Source organism: Solanum stenotomum, chromosome 9 (assembly GCF_019186545.1).
Source record: "Solanum stenotomum isolate F172 chromosome 9, ASM1918654v1, whole genome shotgun sequence".
Classification (NCBI taxonomy): Eukaryota; Viridiplantae; Streptophyta; class Magnoliopsida; order Solanales; family Solanaceae; genus Solanum; species Solanum stenotomum.
Window position 1 is genome coordinate 1,824,440 of NC_064290.1, and position 23,536 is coordinate 1,847,975.

The 23,536-nt window shown below is 34.2% G+C and overlaps 2 protein-coding genes across 5 annotated transcripts in view; both read right to left on the reverse strand.

The window, feature by feature from the left end:
* LOC125876089 (ankyrin repeat-containing protein At5g02620-like) overlaps nt 1–13,892 on the reverse strand; it is a 31,094-nt gene extending 17,202 nt beyond the window's left edge. Inside the window, exons 1-3 of the mRNA XM_049557205.1 lie at nt 13,856–13,892; nt 13,323–13,814; nt 12,668–13,197 (exon numbers count right to left, since the gene is read on the reverse strand). Coding sequence (XP_049413162.1) covers nt 12,668–13,197; nt 13,323–13,814; nt 13,856–13,892 — 1,059 coding nt within the window. The remainder of the gene's footprint in view (nt 1–12,667; nt 13,198–13,322; nt 13,815–13,855) is intronic.
* Nucleotides 1–23,536, reverse strand: part of LOC125877872 (ubiquitin carboxyl-terminal hydrolase 15) — a 106,861-nt gene that overhangs the window by 30,356 nt on the left and 52,969 nt on the right. The window lies entirely within an intron of this gene.

The following is a 23,536-nucleotide window of genomic DNA, read 5'->3' on the forward strand; positions in this document are numbered from 1 at the left end:
TATATATATATATATATATATATATATATATATATATATATATATATAGAGAGAGAGAGAGAGAGAGAGAGAGAGAGTAGTATTGAGCACTGATATGAGGATGAGTTTAGACAACTCACATTCCTCATAAACCATATAGCCAACATGGGTGCATGATCATACTTTTTAGATGAATTCTTATTACTTTTAGGCATAGCTTAGTGGATCCACTTAGTTGAGGTTTCTATACCCCAGCAAGGTATATGAGAGTTCTGGTAACGTGGGCGAGACGTTGTATCATCACATACCTGATGGTGATAGTTGTCGGTTAGAGAAACTCTCAAATAAGAGTAAATAGTATTTTATTGTATTATTATACATAATTGAGTTATATCGTATGTTTTATAATGCTTTAAACATTACATCTCTTATTAATGTTTTTGTATTAGGGTTGAGTTAAGGTGAGTATTTCTCCTAGTCTTGTCAGCTCAGTTATCCATGCTTTCAGTTTCCCATTGCATGTTCGTACATTCAATGTACTGATGTCATTTGATCTACATCTTATTATGATGCAGATACAGATGTTCACGGTCATAAGTTGGCGCTTCATTGATACCATTTGCACTCTAACTAGCTTTGGTGAGCCTTCTTGCTTTTTGGAGGGCATCACACTTATTTCCTGCTTTTGTTGAGTTGTCGAGGGTTCTATCCCGACATCTATCTTAGTACTAGAGGCTTTATATATAGTTAGAGTTGAAAAGTCTCTCATTACTTTTCCTTTTGTTGAAATGTTTTGAAATTGTTTTATAGAGTATTACTATTTTTGAACTTAATTATTTTCAAATAGTTGAATTGAGAAATTGTTAAGCTTAAACGTTTATAATACTATTTCTAAGCTTGTTATGGTTGAGTAAGTCTTCCGTTAAGTAGTCAGTCAGGCCAATGGTTCGCTTAGGGACCAGCAATGATTCTCGAGGGCCTGCCACGTCTACTGTATAGGCTCGGAGAGTGACATATTGGTTTCTTGATTTCTCCTAGTTAGTTGATCTTCTGTAACACTCCAGAAAATTTTTGAGCTAAGACTCGAACCGTTCTTCGTAGTGAGTGAGATTTTTGCAAGGAATTTAAAATTTCTTGAGTGTTAAGGTCACTAGATGTAGCACCTTAAGTTCCAATAAAAACAACAGAGAAAAGCATTCAAGTCATCCCTAAGTTTTTCTTAAGTTTTGGGTCAACTTAAAACAACCATAACTTTTTAGTACAAGATGAGTTAGGAGACCCATAAAATATTAAATTAAAGACCTTCGAGTCCTCTTTCCAATGCCGCCGAGTTTGCTAAGTTTTGAGTTTGGATGATTGAGATATGCCCTTTTGAAGTCAGGTTGTCCAGTTAGGGAAAGTTACCCAAAATTAGTAAGGGGTATTTTGGTCTTTTCCTTACCAATCAAATTTAATTCATTTTTAGTAATGTTTTAGGGGTCTAATCCTATTACGTTCAGTTTTATAATCCTAAAATATGCCTAGGGTTTTAGTTGAGAGTTCAAGAAGAAAAAAAAAAGAACAAAAAAGAGGATCAAAGCGTGCGTCAAGAGTCTTGCGTTTTGTTGCGTATTTTCGTCATTGGTTTAATCTCTAAGAGGTATGTAAGCTTCCATAGTGTTGGGTTTGTTCACCCACACGCCAATTGATGAGTCTGCAATTTGGACTCATTTCGGGTTTTATTTTGATAGATTTAGTGTCCTCAAATGCATATTTTGTCTCAATAACTGATGTAAATCCTTAAGTTTCAGGTATTTGGAGTTTGAGGCAAAGCATGGACACTACTTGGAAAAAAGGAACAAAACGAATGAAAAGACGAAGAAAAGAAGGCATGAGGATCGCCTAATGCATTAGGCGAGTCGCCGAATGGCCTTAACCTCGCCCAAAGCTCCAGTGTGTTGAGCCCTAAAGGAAAATATCAAGTTAGCGATGAAAGGGAGTAGTCGGCGTGTCGCCGAACAGTTTTGTGAAGCAATACTATATTGCCCAATGATCCAGAACACGAAGATGCTGAAGGCAAAAGCTAAAAGGTGATGAAGCAAACGAAAGGGCGTATCGTCGAGTGCTTCGGTGATCTTAACTAATTGCGCCGAATGATCTTTCGCAACACAAATTTTTGAAAACTATAAATACTTATTTAATTATGTGGCTTAGTATCAAGTTGTAGAGAATTATTACTGAGACTTAGAATATTTTCAGTTTTTAGTTCTTCGAGTTTTTGGGAGTCATTGTTCTTAAGCTTTAAGATTTTGAAGGTTTTCAACTCCAAGAAATTGGAAGTGGGTATCCAAGAATCTTCATTCTAGACTCGTTTGAAGTGAATGTAAATCATAACCAGTTGATGTTACTTCGATTTGGTATCATTTTCTTCATTTTTTCTATGTCTAGCTAAAACCCCAATTATTGGGGTGTGATTTTATGAATATGGGTTAGATTTCATATTGGATATTGCTTATTGTTAGTCTATTTATTGTTTAAATGTTATTTCGTTTATTAGTTGTGTTTGAACTTAAAGGGATTGTAGTTGCAAATACGATTTCATCTTAGTGTTTTTGGCTTACTCGAGAGAGAGGTTTTAAATCTAAGACTACTAAATTGATAGCCGGTGGTTATTGGGTCATCGTGGGTTCAGCTCGAAAGAGTGAATCCTATGCCTTTTCCTACACATTCAGCTCGAGATAGTGAATGGGCTAAGGCGAAAGTTGTGCTTAATTGTGGCAACTCGGTGTTCGAGAGAAACCGAGTTGATTCGGGGTAAGTTACTCGAGAGAGAATTTACCCACACTAAAGTCTAGCCTAGTTACAAATGTTCAGCAATTGACTATAAATAACATTTACCCGATTGTATATTTTTTCCTGTATTTCTATCACATCCCAAGAATCACGTCTCCCTATATTCGTATCTTTGTAATTTCACTGTTTTAGTTGTCAATTGACTATAAACTCCCCTTGATAATTGACATTTGTGTCAACTCCTTAATTTATTATGTTTTTACTCGATAATGTTTTTAGCTATGGTTAACTCTAGCATATTTGCGCTTAACTCTTAATTCACAGAAACCACTCTCTTGGGACTCGACCCCAACCCATTCGGTTGGGTTATATTACTATTGTACTATCGTAGACACTTGAATCGGAAGTTGTGTCTTGATTACGCAAACATCACCAATCATGTTAATTTCAACGTTAAATTCGTTTTAGAAAGATGAAGGTTTAATGTTTTTGAATTGTGTTATTGAAATTGGCTTTCGTTCTTGAGTTATGATGATATTGATGAGTTCTTGAGGAAATCGAGTCGATTTTAGAGTTGTGTTTGATTAGATTCTTGAGTACATGTATTGGGTATCTGAATCTAAAAAGAAATTGAGAAAAAGAATCAAATTTAGGTGAATTGGGGTTAGAAAACGAGGAAGAAAAAGTCAGACAAGGAACATGTACCAAGTCTGCGTCGCGGACCTGTTCCTTCAGTGTGAAAATTTTCTCTCCGCGTTGTGAAGAGAACGCGGACTCCACTATTTCAAAAATTATTTCGACCAAATATTTTAATTCATCTCCAAGTCACGGACTTGCTCTCGAGACAGTGTTTTTCAACCGTTTCTCATGTTTAACTATCTAAAACACTTCTAAACATCACGAGAACTTTCTTATCACAATCACAACCTTGAATTCATAAATCAAATTCAAGGTAGAGTTGAGAGTCGAGTTTTGTAAGTTCTTTCAAACATTTTTGAGAAAGTCCTTTTGAATCTTTTTGAGAAGTATTTTACAATTTCTAGTAACTTGTGTCAAGACTCGAGCAAGTGAGTATGAGAGTGAGGAGAATGTATTCATGAGTCTATTTTGTCATCACGATATCCTCCATATCATGAAACAAAACTCTTGAATTCATAATTCACATTTAAGAGAGAGTTAATAGTAGAGTTCAAGAAAAACCTTTGAGTTCAATTGTGAATCCTTTGAGATCCATAATTGATTTGAACTAAATTTTGAGGAAGTAAGATAATGAGAAGATTCATATACATGAGTTCCATGTAGTTATGTAGACCTTCGAGTCGAGTCGTTCATGCCCATAAATTCTGCATGGAATCCATAAATTGAGTATCATAAAGAGAAGTAGTATTTTCAAGTTCTAAGTATTGAGTTCATTATCGTCTTTGAGATTATATTTCTAATCATGGTACTATTACATGTTACCCATGAAGCCCTTGAGTTGAATTTTCCATGCCTATAATTCCGCATGAACCCTATAAGTTGAACAATTTAGAGTTGAGAAGTATTTTTGAGTCCTTGAGTTGAGAAGTTCATGCACATAATTACGCATGAACCCTATGAGTTGAGTATTCTTGAAATGAGTAGTATCATTGAAGTTCTTGAGTTCCATCTATGGTTATTGAAAACCTTGCATTGAGTCATTCCCGTCCATAATTCGGCTTAAACCATATTTTAAGAAGTCTTTTACAAACATTTTAACTTTGTTTTAAGACTTAAGCTTTAAGTTGAGTAAAGAGTAAGAGTAAAGTTTATTTTCTTTAAAATGATATATGGGAACTAAGTATACCCAAGAGTAAATGTTTTCACATTTAAGATGAGAGAAAATTGAGATTTCCAAAAGAATTTTGAGCAGTTTGAGTACCATCTCTTTTAGGAGAAAGATTTTTTTAGTAATTATTTCAAATCAAAGAAAACGTTATGTTTTTAAACATTTGAGTTGAGTATTTTAGGAGTAGTATTGAGCACCGATATGAGGACGAGTTTGAGTTCAGATAACTCGCGTCTCCATAAACTATGTAGCCATCATGGGTAGAAAGGATAATACTTTTTAGATGATTCCTTAGTGTTTTTTAGCATAGACTAGTGGATCCACTTAGTTAAGGCATTCTATATGACGGCAAAATATAAGACAGTTCTGATTGCATGGGCAAGACATTGTAACATCACTTAGGCTCACAGTGGTGGTTGTCGGTTAGAGAAACTCCCACAAAGTTATATTATATTTTATTATATATAAGTTGAGTTGTTATTGTATTCTTAAATACACTAAGTTGTTTTCTACTATTTTAAAAGCCTTTCATATATATTGCATCTCTTATTGTTGTTTTATATTGAGTTGAGTATCCAGAGTTTGAGTACCAAGAGTCGAGTGTCTTATTATTGAGTTGAGCCTTATTTCACTGAGTTAAATATCTTATTATTGAGTTGAGCTTTATTTCACTGAGTTGAATATTTTATCTTTAAGTTGAGTATCTTATTCCTAAGTTTAGTTAGTTGAGTGAGTTGAGAAGAGGTAAGTATGTTTCCTTTTTATCAAGTTCAAGCTTATGTTGTGCTTTAGAATTCCCCTTACATGCTCGTATATTCTATGTAGTGAGCTATTTAGCAAGCATCCTTTCATGATGTAGATTTAGGTAATAGGGATCATCAATAAAAGCTTCGTTGATACCAGATGGAGTTCAAGTTAGCTATGGTAAGCCTCCTTGCTTCCGAAGGATTTTATTTACTTTTTAATTTCGTTAGGATGTCGTGGGTCTTGTCCCGACTTCCATCTTTATTAGTTAGAGGCTTCATAGATAGAAAGTAGAGTTTCAGAAGTCTGTTCATTTATTTTGTTGCATGTTTTAAAGGCTTAAGTTGCATATTTTATGGTGAGTTGAATAATTTATATTATTCAGAGTTTTCTATTGAGTTAAAGCTTTGTATTTAAGTTTCATGAATTTTATTCATTTTTTAAGCTTTGTATGCTTGAGTTAGTATTCGGCTTGTAGTCAGCCAGGATGAGGGTTCACTTGGGGACCAACAATGATTCTCGAGTGTCGGTCATATCCAGGGTGTAGACTCGAGTCGTGACAAACTTTGTATCAGAGCACAGAGTTCAAGTGTACTGGGTGTCTATGAAGTTGTGTCAGTAGGGTCTTGTTTATGGTTCTGAAGGCCCCGCTTCTATAAATGAGGGACTACAGACATTTTAGAAAAGTTTCCTTCTTTCATACTCTTAGTCGTGTAATAGAGCTATGTCATAGAAATTTATTTTAACTCGTGCGTTCTCAGATTCATTCAACTACCCCTCATACTAAAGGTGGTTGAAAAGTAAAGTCGAAAAATCCCTATGGATGAGTTATTTTTAGCAAGAGTCTTGAGGAGGTCATGAGAATGTAAAGGGGCTTGAGAGAAGCCTGTGAGTGAGTTAAGTGTTCAGTTTCAGATGAATGCACCCATAATTATGTGAATCGTGCATTTGAGCTAACAATGAATTATAATATTTTCCTTAAGCCTTGTTTCAGCTCAGATCCTTTTTAAGAAAATTGTTTAGAACTTGGGTAAGATTTTCACCCGAAAAGGTAGCATGAGTTACGAGATCATGAGCAGTAGTAGTGAAAGAGCCCAAAGTTAGAGGAAAGTATGCAGATGCTTAGTAATCTTAGAAAGGGAGATAGTGATGATGTGAGCTATGTTCATATAGTCATGCACCAGTAAGTTTTTTATGAAGAGTTTTCCTTATGGGTATAGTAAGAGTTGTTAGTTAAGATAAGATAGAGTATATATTTGTTAACCCGAATATAGTTGATGTCGATGTGCCATCGTAATAGAGGAGACTAAATTTATGTGTTGAATAAGAGATCAGAGTATTCATGAAGTGATAGATCTAAGCTAGGCTTATGATATGTTTCAGAGGGTCATGATGTTCAAAAGGTTATAAAACTGATTAAGTAATGCGGTATAGTATAGTAGGCGAACAATCGTATTAATATTTGGATTTAGTAATGAACATTAAGCTTGAATTTGAGACGTGTCATGATCCAAAGAATGACAACATGAGAGTGATGATGTTAGTCTTGAGATTTGATCTGGTAGACTTGACATATAGTAGGTGAGGAATTGAGGAGTTAGCTGTAATGAATATGAGTGGTACAAGTGAGAGATCCTAACCTTTAGATAAGGGCAGTGAAATGTGGCTAAGTCACAAGAGTAACAAGAGCATTAAGAGGTATACCAAGAGGGTATGTAATCAGAAGATGTTAAGAGAAACACCTTAGAAAGAAGTCTTCGTACCTGCTTATTGAGAGTTCGATAGTCATAAAATAACATTCTCCCAAGTGTTAGAGTAAAAGATGATGTAGACCAAGTTAGAGATAATAGGATATGTCATTAGCTTTCGAGTGTCAGCTTTAGACTTAAGGGGGAGATGACAAAATGAGAAATCAAGTCAAGTGTTTGAGAGTAAGATAGTAATGAGTTCCAAAAAGTATGGGAGACATCCTTTCGGAAGTCCTTTCAGTATACGTAATAGAGTGATGTTAGAAAGAGGAGGTTGATGTTCTTATCGTGATAGTAATAGTATGATAGTTCCATCTAAGGTTATAAATGAGAATGAAGAAGAGTATGAGGTTTTACTATGAGAAATAGTTAAATGAGAGCCCTTGGTTGGTTCCGAAAGAGTTAGTTAGTAGGAGTTCATGGAGTTGTAAGAGTACTAAGCTTGAATGTGGTGGTAAGGAGTAATAGTCTTGGGATGAAATTCCCTATAGAAAGGTATAAAAGCCGAACCTAAGGATTTGGGTTAAGCTTGAATAGAGTAAGAGTATACCATTAGACTCAGACCTTAGTAAGAGCAATCACATTCTATACCCTGTCTAGTCGTCATTCGAGGACGAATGATCCCAAGGGGGAGATATTGTAACACTCCAAAAAAAATTTGAGCTAAGGCTCAAACTGTTCTTCGTAGTGACTGAGATTTTTGCAAGGAATTTAAAATTTCTTGAGTGTTAAGGTCACTAGATGTAGCAATTTAAGTTTCAAGAAGAACAAAAGAGAAAAGCATTCAACTAATTCCTAAGTTTTTCTTAAGTTTTGGGTCAACTTCAAACAACCATAACTTTTAGTACAGGATGAGTTAGGAGACCCATACGATATTAAATTAAAGCCCTTCGAGTCCTCTTTCCAACGTCCCGAGTTTTCTAAGTTTTGAGTTCGGATGAGTGAGATATTCCGTTTTGAAGTTAGACTGCCCAGTTAAGAAAAGTTACCCGAAAATAGAAAGGAGTATTTTGGTCTTTACCTTACCCAATCAAATTTAATTTATTTTTAGTAATGTTTTAGGGATATAATCCTATTAGGTTCAGTTTTATAATCCTAAAATATGCCTAGAGTTTTAGTTGAGAGTTCAAGAAGAGAAAAGAAGAGAGGATCAAAGCGTGCATCGAGAGTCTTGCGTTTTGTTGGGGATTTTCGCCATGGGTTTAATCCCAGAGAGGTATGTAAGCTTCCATAGTGTTGGGTTTGTTCACCCACACGCCAATCATGTTAATTTCAGTGTTAAATTCATTTTAGAAAGATAAAGGTTTAATGTTCTTGAATTGTGTTCTTGAAATTGGATTTCGTTCTTGAGTTAAGATGATGTTGATGAGTTCTTGAGGAAATCAAGTCGATTTTAGAGTTGTGTTTGATTAGATTCTTGAGTACATGTATTGGGTATCTGAATCTAAAGAGAAATTGAGAAAAAAAATCAAATTTAGGTGAATTGTGGTTAAAAAATGAGGAAGAAAAAGTCAGACAAGGAACAGGTCCCAAGTCCGCATCGCGGACCTGTTGCTTCAGTGTGAAAATTTTCTCTCCGCGTCACGGAGAGGCCGCTGACTCCACTATTTCAAAAATTATTTTGACCAAACATTTTAATTCATCTCCGCATCGCGAACTTGCTCCCCAGACAGTGTTTTTCAACCGTTTCTCATGTTTAACTATCTAAACACACTCCTAAACATCACGGGATCTTTCTTATCACAATCATAACCTTGAATTCATAAATCAAATTCAAGGTAGAGTTGAGAATCGAGTTTTGGGAGTTCTTTCAAACATTTTTGAGAAAGTCTCTTTGAGTCTTTTTTAGGAGTCTTCGACAATTTCTAATAACTTGTTTCAAGACTCGAGCAAGTGAGTATGAGAGTGAGGAAAATGTATTCATGAATCTATTTAGTCATCGCGATATCTGCATATTATGAACCAAAACTCTTGAATTCATAATTCACATTCAAGAGAGAGTTAAAAGTAGAGTTCAAGAAAAGCCTTTGAGTTCAATTGTGAATCCTTTGAGATCCATCATTGATTTGAACTAAGTTTTGAGGAAGTAAGTAAGAGAATGAGAAGAGTCGTATACATGAGTTCCATGTAGTTATGTAGATCTTCGAGTTGAGTCGTTCATTCCCATAAATTCCGCATGGAATCCATAAATTGAGTATCATTGAGATGAATAGTATCTTCAAGTTCTAAGTCTTGAGTATTGAGTTACTAATCCCCTTTGAGATTATATTTCTAATCATGGTACTATTACATGTTACCCATAAAGTCCTTGAGTTGAATTTTTCATGCCCATAATTCTGCATGAACCCTATAAGTCGAACAGTCTTGAGATGAGAAGTATATTTGAGTCCTTGAGTTTAGTAGTTCATGCACATAATTTCACATGAACCCTCTGAGTTGAGCATTCTTGAAATGAGTAGTATCATTGAAGTTCTTGAGTTCCATCTATGGTTATTGAAAACTTTGCATTGAGTCGTTCACCTCCATAATTCGGTATGAACCATATTTTAAGAAGTCTTTTTCAAACTTTTTAACTTTGTTTTAAGACTTAAGCTTTAAGTTGAGTAAAGAGTAAGAGTAAAGTTCATTTTCTTTAAAATGATATATGGAAACTAAGTATTCCCAAGAGTAAATGTTTTCATATTTAAGATGAGAGAAAATTGAGATTTCCAAAAGAATTTTGAGCAGTTTGAGTACCATCTCTTTTAAGAGAAAGATTTTTGAGTAATTATCTCAAATCAATGAAAAAGTTATGTTTTTAAATATTTGAGCTGAGTATTTTGGGAGTAGTATTGAGCATCGATATGGGGACGAGTTTGAGTTCAGATAACTCACGTCTCCATAAACTATGTAGCCATCATGGGTAGAAAGGATCATACTTTTTAGATGATTCCTTAGTGCTTTTTAGCATAGACTAGTGGATCCACTTAGTTAAGGCGTTCCATACGACGGCAAAATATAAGACAGTTCTGACTGCGTGGGCAAGACGTTGTATCATCACTTAGGCTCATAGTGGTGGTTGTCGGTTAGAAAAAACTCCCACAAAGTTATATTAGATTTTATTATATATAAGTTGAGTTGTTATTGTATTCTTAAATACACTGAGTTGTTTTCTACTATTTTAAAAGCCTTCCATATATATTGCATCTCTTATTGTTGCTTTATATTGAGTTAAGTATCTAGAGTTTGAGTACCAAGAGTCGAGTGTCTTATTATTGAGTTGAGCCTTATTTCATTGAGTTGAATATCTTATTATTGAGTTGAGCCTTATTTCACTGAGTTGAATATTTTATCTTTGAGTTGAGTATCTTATTCCTGAGTTTAGTTAGTTGAGTGAGTTGAGAAGAGGTAAGTATGTTTCCTTTTTATCAAGTTCAAGCTTATGTTGTGCTTTAGAATTTCCCTTACATGCTCGTACATTCCACGTACTGAGCCATTTGGCCTGCATCCTTTCATGATGCAGATTCAGGTAATTGGGATCATCAATAAGAGCTTAGTTGATACCACATGGAGTTTGAGTTAGCTATGGTGAGCCTCCTTGCTTGCAGAGGATTTTATTTACTTTTCAATTTTGTTAGGATGTCGTGGGTCTTGTCCCGACTTCCATCTTTGTTAGTTAGAGGCTTCATAGATAGAAAGTAGAGTTTCAGAAGTCTGTTCATTTATTTTGTTGAATGTTTTAAAGACTTAAGTTGCCTATTTGTTGGCGAGTTGAATAATTTATATTATTTAGAGTTTTCTATTGAGTTAAAGCTTTGTATTTAAGTTTCATGAATTTTATTCATTTTTTAAGCTTTGTATGCTTGAGTTAGTCTTCCGCTTGTAGTCAACCAGGATGAGGGTTCGCTTGGGGACCAACAATGGTTATCGAGTGTCGGCCACGTCCAAGGTGTAGACTCGGATCGTGACATCTTCGTCATCTCATTTCCCTTTTCTCCATCTTTCTCCAGTGAAGGAGAGAAAACAAAGGATTTTCAATGAGATTTGTGGCTTTAAATTACAATATATTATAGTCACTAGATTCTTAAATTTTTCTTTTATGTAATTTAGTGATGTGTGTTTTTATTTATGATTAATACTATATCTTCGTTATCTGGTCTGCCTTTTATCCCTTTCTCTCTAGAGAAGGAGAGAAAGCAGAGACGTTTCAGTAAAATTTGTGATTATAAATTATATTATATTAATTATAAGTTTGAAATTTTAGTAGTTGCACTCTATTTGAGTTTCACCTATAGAAAATTTTGAACAAAAGTTTCAAATTTCAATACAATACCATACTAATGTTTTTTTTAAGCTTTTAGTACTAATGAATGAATGAGTCGATCTCTACCTTAATGGAAATGATTGTACGTGAAAGTCCTAGAATGAGAGGCTAAAGTGTCAGCCAGTCTTTCACATTAAAATGCAACTAAATATTGAGTAGTTTTGAAGGGTTGATTAAATATTAATCTTGTTCCTCCTTTATGATTTTTCATTTAATTTCTGGTATTCATATTGAAGTCCGATAAAATTTATATTTACCTCGAAAAGTTTCATACTAGGGGTAAAACGTTCCCTAACAAATGTGAGTATGTACCTAGCTAGGAGAACTCGAATCCAAAATCTCTGTTTAAGAATGAAGTAGTATCTATTGTTTCACCACAACTCTTGTTGGTATAGTACACCTTTGTTTCCTTGGTAACTGGAACTTACAACTTTAAGGTTGGAAGTAATGAATGCTTATCATCTGAGTAACTCTCTCTTGTCGGAAAAAGTTAGGTCCTTGAATTGTTAGGAGTTTTTCTATATTTTGCATACTCGAACCCATAAGAAGTTTATTTAATCATTATATTCTATTATTACAAGAAAAAAAGAACCGAAGAGAGGAATCTTGAAAATTTAGATTTCAAAGGAGATTCACGAATTAACAATTCAACGAACCACATGAAATTAATTGTAAAATAATTATTTAACATACTAAAATTATTTAAAATAATAAAAATATTTACTTAATATACTAAAACTACAAAAATAGAAAAGATATACTCATTACTATATATATATATATATATATATTTAAATGGTATAATTTTGATACATTATATCTTTAGTTAAGATGAGGAGATTCAAAAATCTTATTTACGTGTCAACTAGACAAACAAATTGAAAGAAATTAAATTTGCGGATTATTAAAAGGACAAATTACTTAACTACACTCCTTTACTTACCTTAATATCCATTTATCCCTACTTATTTCAAAATTTTCAAAAATCTCTTATTTTACCTATGTATCCCGCATGTATCCCGTGCACAACGCTATGTATCCCGCTATGTGGAATGTATCAAACGCTATGTATCCCGTGCACAACGCTATGTATCCCGCTATGTGGAATGTATCAAACCTAATGTATCTCGTGCACAACGTTATGTATCTCGCTATGTGGAATGTATCAAACCTAATGTATCCCGTGCACAACGCTATGTATCCTGCAAACATCATTTTTAAGGGATTTTTGGTAAATAGAAAACTAGAAGGGATAGAATGTTATTTAGTACTTATAATACGTGGTTCCTATAATTTATACTTATTAAAATGTACCTTCGTTATTGTCCGTGTACGAGACATTACTTTGTCAAGTGGAGTCTGATTTTGTTTGTTAAATGCCATCTTCTTTGCTCTAGGATGGTCTAATATTATTTGCGGCACATTGTCCCCAGAGGCAGCAAGCAAATGGAGTGGAGTATTGCCTTCATTATCTGCCTCATCAACAAGGCTATTACAAAATTCCAACTCAAGGAAGCAAGAGACGAACATTTCGTGACCGTTCAATAAGGCAACATGAAGTGCATTTTGACCATTGCTATTAGGCATTTCCCAACAATCTGGGCAGTGGCTTAATAACTCATATATCATGAATATATCACCTTCACTAGCAGCAATGTGAGATGTTGTCGTCCAGTCTTTTTCACTGCCTGCCGGAAGGTAGGCTAAAGATTTCTTCCATCCCAACATATCGGAAACTATTTCATTCAATCCTTGTTTAACAGCATAGTGTAGAGAATTCCAACCCCATTTATCAACTTCTTCGCATAAAGTTTTATTCCATTCCCATAGTGATCTCGCACATTCTGGATGTAATTAATGGATATTGATTTTTTTCGTTTGACTCATAAAGAAGGAGTGAATATATTTATTGAAATAAACTTAACCAAAGGCAGGCAAATATATAAATCATTTTCCAGAAGGTACTTACCCGTGTGTTCTTGAATTATGGCTGCATGTAGAGGTGTTCGATTGGATGGACCTGCAACATAAGTAGTTTGTTCTTTGCAAACGTTCAAGATTTCAATCAAAGCATCATGAAAACCAGACTCTGCTGCCAAATAAAGTGGTGTCTCCCCTGCCTTATTGGCTGGGAAGTCGTGTTCAGGATCTAGTAATAATTTCACCAACATCCTGACAATGTCAATGTGTCCACCTCTCATAGCCTTGTGCAAGGCCGTATCTCCAATGTCATCCGTCATCCTCACAAGTGTCTCTTTTCCTTCTACGCTAAGTAGTTCACTCACCACTTCACTTTGTCCTGCATTAACTGCAATGTGAAGCGCAATTTCATTTTTCTTATTCTTATAGCATAATAATGCCGGGGTAATCTTAAGGAATTCTCCCACGAAACCTCGTTGGCCAAAGAGAGCTGCCACATGGAGGATTGTGTTTCCCTTTGGAGTAACTTGGTAACCATTTTCTAATTTCTCCCATTTCAGATGATCACAAGTGAAAAATCACCATCTTCCATAATCCCTTTCATTGCAGCATTGTACATGTTTAGATCCATCATGTGTGGATATCCAAGGTGTCACAAAAGTCTTTTTATTTCTCAAATTTTGTGCCCGGCCAAACAATGTTAGACAAATGATTAAGTCAAAAGCATTGCATTTATCCAATTTTTTTAAAACTTACATACTCGTTCAAGTACACGTACAAAGCGCATATCCAAAAACTACTTGTTTGTGGAGAATCACAATCATGAAGAGGCTCTGTAATACTCTGGATTCATGCACTTAATTAAGAACATAAAGTTTCCAACTTAAGCATATTGCTTATGAACAACTTTAAGTTTTTTATTTTTCTTTCTAATGTACCAAAAGAAATTACGCTTAACATCCAAAAATAAGAGCAGCAATCTGAATCAAGTAAGAGAAGGGCATTCTGAAAATAAAATGGTACCCTGTTTCAATTGATTTTTCTTTCAAGTCCATTCAAAAGAATATATATTATATTTAGCTGTTCATTAATTCAAAATTAAGATTAAATGCCATTTTCATACATTCTACAACAATATGGATGTTTAGTTTAATAGAACAAGATTTAAAAGTCTTTATTTATTTTCTTAAATGTCGATAAATTAAATCAGACAAATAAATCGGAAAAAGAGGAAATAGTACACGACAAAGATAAATATACACAAGATTTTCTCACTCCAAGACAAAAACACAATCTATATCAACAACATGTACTAAAAATCCAATCCTTAACTCATATTCATTCACAAAAAGCAAACCCCAAATGGAAAAAAAGAGGATTTAGGTAAAACACAAACATGGAAAACTGTAAAACTAAAGAAAGATTTGATTAGGTAGGTAGCTCTTCAACATACCTTTTTTTTTCTTTGATGGATAAAATCTAAAAGACCAGTTTAACACTTGTAGGCCTTTTATTCTTCTTGTTTCCCTACAAGTCTAAAACCCAACAAAGATTCTTTGATTCCTTAGTTGGTAAGAACATAACATAAAGAGAGAACAGTAATTTCTTATGCCATTCTTACACTTCACGACTCAAAAACGGATTTTTTATGCATGTTTACACACGTGGCATACTATTATTGGCTAGGAAATTCATAGGATGGACCCAGAGAGACACAGAGGAAGTAAAGAATTAAAGCAATCAAAGAGGACAAAGAAAATCGTGTAAGTTGAGAAACATATTTAAGTAATACACTCTTTCTTTTATTTGCAAAATCACAACGATAAAATATTTTACTTTGATAAAAATTAATGGGAGAAGGCACAAATACCTCTCTAGACTATGACCGAAATTACAGATACACCTTAACTAAACTAAGGTCTTATTATCCTTCTAAACTCACTTTATATATAATATTGTACACCTTTTGGCTTATGTGGCACACCCCGCGACTCCACACAATTGAGGCACGTGGGATATATTTGGATGTCACGTAAGCCAAAAAGGTATATAAAATTACAAAAAAAAATGAGTTCAGGCGATAATAGGACTTTAGTTTAGTTAAGGTGTGTCTCTGAAATTTGGGTCATAATCTAGGGAGGTACTTCTACCTTTTCCCAAATTAAATAAACCATTAATATTAGTTAAAAACTAAAGTATAAAGTATAACTATTCCATATATATATATATATATACATATATATATAATTTTTCTCATCCACTCCACCATCTCCTTACCCCTTCCCCCGGATAATTCCCCGTCCTTCTATTTTTTCAAATTCTTTTATACCTCGCCTTCTCTCCACTCCTTCCAAAAACGTTTGATATTACTTTTTTTAAAAAATAAAATAAAAGTCTACCTCACCCCATCTCACCCTCTGCTCCTAATCTATTATTATTATTTTTTATATTTTTCTCGTTTTGTGTTAGATGTGTATATATATTTTTAGAAAATATTATTTTCTATTTATGTACTGAAGATAATAGAAATAAAAAAATTATTTTAAAAAAAGTTTTGAAGCAAGCAAAAAAATATATTTATCTAAAACAAAACGAGAAAAAAAGGTAGCGGAGGGTTGTGTGGGATGGGTGGAATTTTGTTTTTGTTTTTTTAAAATAAAATATTATCTAAATTATTATTTGAAGGGATGAGGAACGGGGACGAAACAAGAATTTTTTATAAAAGAATATCTTTTGAAAAAAAACTAAAAAATTGAGTTAGGGGTGGTACGGTGAGAGAAAGTCGTGGGGTGGGGTAAAAATATATATATTATATTTTATTTTATAATTTTTTTGGGGGGAATAGTAATACTTTAATCTTTAACTTTAACTATAACTAATACTATTAGTTTATGAGATAAGTGTCAAAAACACACTTAAATTTTCCCCTAATCATACCTAAACTATTGAGAGTGTGAGTTTCATACCTAAACTATCACTTATTAGTTTGAAAAACACACCCTCATTGGTGTGTGTAATACATTCTCTCTTTTATTTGAATAAACCTTGACACATGACATTCCATATGAATAAAATATTTCATCTTGACAAAAATTAAATAATAAATTATTAATATTAATTAATAATTAAATATTAAAGAATTCCTATCCTCCAAAAAAATATTTTTTTAAAAATAAAATTTAAATTGTTTTTCTTACCTCACTCCACTCCCTCCCCCCCCCCCTCCCCCGTCCCCCACAATCCCCCGTCCTTTTATTTTTTTTAAAAAATTCTTTTATAAAATATTTTTAAACATCTCTTTTTCTCTCTCGGCGCACGTTAGTGTGCACTAATTTGCACCTTGTCGGAAATGGGGAGGGGATGACCAAGAAGAGCTAACCAAAGGTACCGCGAGAAAGAGATACACCATGGAGTAGCTAGCAGCTCGACAATTGGGCAGTTAACTAGGAGTGAAACAATTGAAGAAGTACAGATGCTCACACTGCACGGACCACAAATACAACTGATGGTTGATGCTAGTAAGGGGAAAGGGAAAACAAAAATGGAGGAGCAATGGCCAGAGCTCTCGAACAAAAGAGGAACTGGATCTGGGCTACAACAAAATTTGTTGGGAAGCAATGGAACAGTAACTCAGGGAAAACACCAAACAAAACACAGAGGAAGCTGGAATTGAGTGTTGAAGAAGTGAAGAAGCCATGGGCAGATCTGTTTGCTACCAATAAGGTACTTTCTCCACAAAATCTGTAATTCTATACCATGTAGATGGGTATTTTGTTGTGAGGTTTGCTAATAAGGAAGAAATGGATAAGGTGTTATGCTCTGGACCTCACCACTTACTTAGAAGACCTGTTATAATGAAATCATGGGTGTCGTAGTTCAACTTCAAAGAGGAAATTCTCACCACCATTCCATTGTGGATTAAACTCCCAAATCTGCCACTTAACTGTTAGAATTCAGTTGTATTGAGTAAGATAGGTAGTAGTTTGGGAAAGCTTTTGTATGCAGATGAATGTACAACTCAAGTCAGTACAATCTCTTTTGCCAGACTATTAGTGGAAGTAGATGTTACTAGACCCCTGGCAAAGGTGATTAAAATACAGGATACAAAAGAAAGAGTAGTAGAGCAGAAAGTCTGGTATGAATGGAAGCCAATATTTTGCCAGAAATGTCTACAAGTGGGGCATTCGTGTGTGGAAAAACTAGAGGCACCTATACAGTTCCAAAAGAAGAATCAGGGGCAAGTGCAGAGGAAAGAATGGATACCCACTACAAACAAGGAGCAATGATGTGATACTAAACAGGTTGAAGCAAACCAGCAAGAGCAATCAACTAAGGATAAGGATGAAGCAACACAGTTAAGGAGAGTGGCATACTGTAAGACATAGAACTTCTAATATAAAGGACTATAGAAATATACAAGGAGAAAGAGAAGGACAGGGTCCTACAGCAGGGGTCATGACTTATGAGAAAGGATAAATGAGTGGAGAAGGAAGTGGTGGAATGAAGATGACATCTATGCAACCATCAATTCATGATAGTAACATGGAATGTGAGGGGATTTAATCAGGAGATGAAACAAAAGGAGCTGTGGTTGTTTGTGAGAAGGAATAAGGTGAACTTAATAGTAATCTGTGAGCATAGAGTAAGACAAGATAGAGAAAATCATATTATTAATAGAAGTTTACCAGGATAGGAGTGGTGTACTAATGCTAACACAAATATAAGAGGAAAGATATGGGTGATATGGAATCCAAAGGAAGCTAGTTTCAAAAAGGTGGCAAATGCTGAACAATACATACATGGTTTGGTGGAAATAGATAATACACAGTTTCAGTTTACTGCTGTGTATGGCTTACATACTATCAATACCAGGGCTTCATTATGGGCAGCAATGCATCAAATGAGTAGCCAAATTAATGATCTATGGTTGATTATGGGGGATTACAATTCTATACTAGCACAAGATGATAGAATAGTTGGTAGTCAGGTACAAGATGTAGAAATAAGAGATTTCAAGGAGTGTGATTGATTCCAACCTTATTGAACTGCAGATATGAGAGAGGAATTATACAAGGACCAATGGACATGTATATAGCAGAATAGACAAAGCTATAGTTAATGTTGAGTGGGTGAACAAGCTGGGTACACAACAGGTCATTGCTATGAAGCCTTTATTTTCAGATCATTCCCCTTTAAGATTGATACTGGATGAGCAAAGTGATATAAGAAAGAGACCTTTCAGGTTTTATAATTGCATAGGACAACATCCAGACTTTAGGGAAAATGGTAGAAGCTAGCTGGCAAATTTTAGGAGGAGGCATGAAAGGGGTATGGAGGAATCTGAAAATGGTAAGGATAGAGATGAAAAAGATCAATCAAAAAGAGTTTATGGGAGTCTCGAAAAAAGTACAAACACTCAGAAGAGAGCTCATAGATACACAAAGGAATATGAAAGTAAGGCCAATATCACAAGACATCATTGATAAGGAAAAACTACTGAGAACTAAACTGGTAAAGTGGAGTATGATTGAAGAGAACATATATAAGCAAAAGTCTAGAGTACAATGGCTCAAACTGGGGGATGCTAACAACGCTTATTTCTTTGCTAGTATGAAAGGAATGAAGGCTCAAAATCAGATCAACATGCTCACAAGAGAGGATGGAACTGTTATTAGGGATGCGACAGATGTTACAAAGGAAGCTGTGGGATTTTATCAAAAATTGCTAGGTCAATGCAATAAACACATGGAAGCTACACATCCTGAAGTTCTAAAAAATGGACCAGTCCTTACAAGAGAGCAATAAATGTTCCTCATTCAACCATTCAAGGATGCTGATGTGAAAGAAACTCTTATAAGCATTGGGGATTCAAAAGCACCAGGAGAGAATGGGTTCAACTCTTATTTCTTCAAAAAAGCTTGGCCAATCATAGGGGAGGAGGTAACAACAACTGTTTTACAATTCTTTCTCACAACTGAAATGTATGCTCCCATAAATAGAACCTCTGTCACTTTGATTCCTAAGGTAAAACATCCCACTTCTATAAAAGAATACATGCCCATTTCTTGTTGCACTACTTTGTATAAGATATTTTCAAAGATGCTCACAAAAAGACTTCATAGTGTCATGAACTATCTAGTTGATCCAGGACAGGCTGCTTTTGTACCTGGTAGAATGTTGACTGATAATGTGCTCCTCAGCCATGAACTGGTTAAAGGGTATGGAAGAAAAGGAACCTCACCTAGTTGTATGTTCAAGATAGATATGCAAAAGGCATATGACTCTTTGGAATGGCATTTTCTGGAAGAGGTACTAGCTGGTATGCAGGTTCCTCAAAAGTTCTTAGAATGGACAATGAGCTGTGTCAGGACTGTGTCTTACTTAATATTGATCAATCGATGTCCTAGTGTACCTTTTCAAGCAAAGAGAGGGGTGAGACAAGGAGATTCACTGTCACCTTATTTGTTTTTCCTTGCCATGGATTACCTCACAAGATTACTGAAAACACTGAGAAGGAATCCAAAGTTTAAGTATCATCCTAGATGCCACATACAACACATCATACAACTAAGCTTTGCTGATGATCTATTGTTGTTTAGTAGAGGAGATATAACATCAAGTACTCTCTTATATGAGTGTTTTCAGCTTTTCTCAAAGGTGTCTGGGCTCAAAGAAAGTCAGGCCAAGAGTTGTATTTACTTTGGAGGAGTGTCAGAAGAGATGCAACAATTAATACTGCAGCAAACAGGTTTTGTAAAAGGACTACTCCCTTTCAGATACCTTGGAGTGCCTTTGAGTTAAAAAAAACTGTCAGTAGGGCAATGCCAACCATTAATAGACAGGATATTCGGAAAAATTACAACATGGACAGTCAAATTCTTATCTTATTCAAAAAGGTTACAACTAGTTAACAGTGTTTTAACAGCTATGCAAGCTTTCTGGACACAAATCTTTCTGCTACCAAAGCAAAATCTCAAAAGAATAGAGACTATATGTAAAAGGTTCCTATGAAATTGAGAGGTACAAGCTAAAGGAAAGGCTCTTATAGCATGGGACACAGTTTGTTGGCCAAAAGTTGCAAGAGGACTCACTGTTACTGATATATATGTGTGGAACAAAGCAGCTCTGCTAAAACACTTGTGGGAACTAAGCAAGAAGAAAGATAAATTATGGATTATTTGGGTACATACCTTCTACCTCAAAGGTAGAAGACCATGGGAAGTGAGAACAAATCAGGCTTCTTGGATAGTGAGGAAAATCATGCATGCAGGCAAGTGGCTGGAAGAAAAAGGTCTGCAATTTGCAGAAATTTTGGAGGCAGATGAATTTAGTATTAAAGAAATGTATAAGAAGCTAAAAGGGGAGTATATAAAGGTTCCCTGGAGGAGAATGACATGCAATAACCAGGGAAATCCTAAATGGATATTTGCATTGTACCTGGCTATTCATAGAAGATTATACACCAGAGATAGATTGGAAATATGGGGGATCACAAGTGAAGTAATATGTCCACTTTGCAAGGAAGAAAATGAATCACATCAGCACCTATTTTTTACCTGTCGATTCTCAAAAGGGATATGGCAAAAACTCCTGCACTGGCTAGCAATAATTAGAGTCAGTAATGGATGGAATGAGGAATTGACGTGGGCTGTAGAGCATGCTTCAAACAAAACCATACAAGCAGAAATATACAGAATGACACTTGCAACAACAATCTACTATATTTGGCAAGAGAGGAACTACAAAATTTTTCAAAGCAAGGAGAGGAACATGGAGTTGATCATTAGAACAATCATCCAGGACATACATTGTAGAGCTAGTATGCTACCTAGATTTATATGTTTTATGCAAAAGCTTAATTTCTATCCTTAGAATAGAATCTAGCAGGAAGTTTTTTTTTGAATTAGATGGGCTCTGAGAGTGGAAGATGTCCACATCCAGAGTATCCAAACTTTGTACATATAGAAAATTTGGTAATAAGCATTACAGTTACCAAAAAAAATAAAATAAAATTCTAACCCATCTTATTTAACTATCCGTTTATAATATATTTATTTATTTTACATTTTTCTCGTTTTGTATTAGATATGTACATATGTTTTTAGGAATTTTTTCTACTTGTGTACTGAATATAACATAAATAAAAAGTTTTTTAAAAAAAGTCTTGTGATGTGAGGCTAAAAATACATATTTTTAATCATTATTTTCTCACACTTATTATTTATATTTATCTTTTTTGAGTGTGAATTTTATGAATTGTGCTAAATTGTGTATTTTATTTATAGAATTAAATTGGTGGAAAAATAAAGATGTTTGAAGCTAAAATGAATTGAAGATTGAAGGTTGAAGAAGAAAATCAAGCAGACAGCTTAATGGAAGGATTGTAATATAATATTAATATTTATGCATATGGAATAAATTGGAGGCAGAACAGCGAATTGCACCTGACACGTGTCACAAAGACCATGCATCAAGCGGCAGCAACAAAAAAATAAGGCGGTTTAGTGTTTACGCGTACCGTGTGAAATCCAATTCTTTTGGGTTTTCTTTTCCTAATTTGTCTTGAACTTAATTATTTTATTTAGGGTTTCTATATCTATAAATAGGGCTTGAAAAATTATTCTTTAAGGGGAGGAAGCCAAGAACCAAGATACAAGACCTAATATAAATTTTCTTCTAGCTTAGGAACTTTGGAAGAGCCGCCGTGGAGGTCGGAGAATTGTGGTTTATTCTTTCTTCTCCTTTATTATTTATTTGTATTCGTGATTAATAAAAGATAGTTTAGCTATTGTTCTTAACTTTTTATGATTAACACAAGCATATTTACTTTAATAAATTTTGATTGTGTTTTTGAGATAATGAGTAGCTAACTTTCATAACTAGGGTTGTGGGAACCATGAGCGATTAACAAAGTATGAATAGTAAATAAGCAATTCTTGACTAGTATTTTGCATGCATTGATAATTCTTTCGTTTAGAAGTCTTTTTAACGGTGGCCAACGTTAGAACTCGCCTTGTTACTACTTGCCGGACCAAGGAGGTAATTAACAAGAAAAGAATTATCAACATAGATTTAGTGTGATACTATCTAATAGGCTAGTGTCGATTGGTGCGAAGTAATAACTAAGCCAAACATCGATTATGATGTCTAATATGAGGTAAAGGTAAGGGTTAGTAAATTATACACACGTAGCCGGACCAAGGTGCGGGGTGAAATTCTCTAGATGCCGGACCAAGGATTTAGAGATACCTAACTTATCACTTTGCATGTAATACACTAGAAAATGATTACTATTATTAGGATTACTGCGTTATGAGCTTATGGGGAACACATTCCTAGTTACTATTAATAATCTGAATATAAATAAATACTTAGTTCAAAGCTATCTTTTTATTGTTTGTTTATTTTATTTCATATTAAACCCCCCATTGTTANATAATGACTATCGAGTTAAATATTTGCTATTGACAATATTCTTTCATATTCTCTGTGGGATCGACCCCGACTCATAGTTGGGTAAATATATTGCATACGATCGTTTATATTTCTTTTCAAGAAGTATATTTGAACGTTATCATCTTGCGGCGGCAAGTAAAAAATATTTTGGTATGTATATATCTAACATAAAACAAGAAAAAAAATTTGAAAGCGGAGGGTTAGGCGAAGTGGGTAGAATTATATATTTTTTTAAAATAAAATAATATCTAAATTAGTATTTGGGGGGGGGGGATGAAGTAAAAAAAATTAAATACTTTTATAAAAGAAATTTAAACAAAAAAAATGGGTGGGGAAGGGGGGACGGTGAGAGGAAGTGATGAGTGAGGTAAGAAAAATATTTTACATTTTATTTTATAAAAAAATATTAATTTTTTGGGAGATAATAATGTTTTAATCTTTAATTTTAACAAATACTAATAATTTATTTAATTTTTGTAAAGGTGGAATGTTTGTCCATGTGGAGTGTGATGTGATAATTTTTTAAAATAAAAGAGAGAGAGTGTAGTACACGCACCACAATGAGAGTGTAATAAAAGAGAGAGATGTGTTTCTCAAACTAATATTCTCTCTATTCGTATTTATATGTCATCATTTTTATTCATGTGCATTAAGAAATTAAGTTTACTATTCTATCCTTATTTAATTTTTTTTTGAAGTCTACTTTTCAATCAATGAATATGAATTAATTTATTTTGATTAATTAATTTGATCAATGAACATGTATTATTCACTTCATTTTTTATGTTGGCCAAATGTATATTTTCA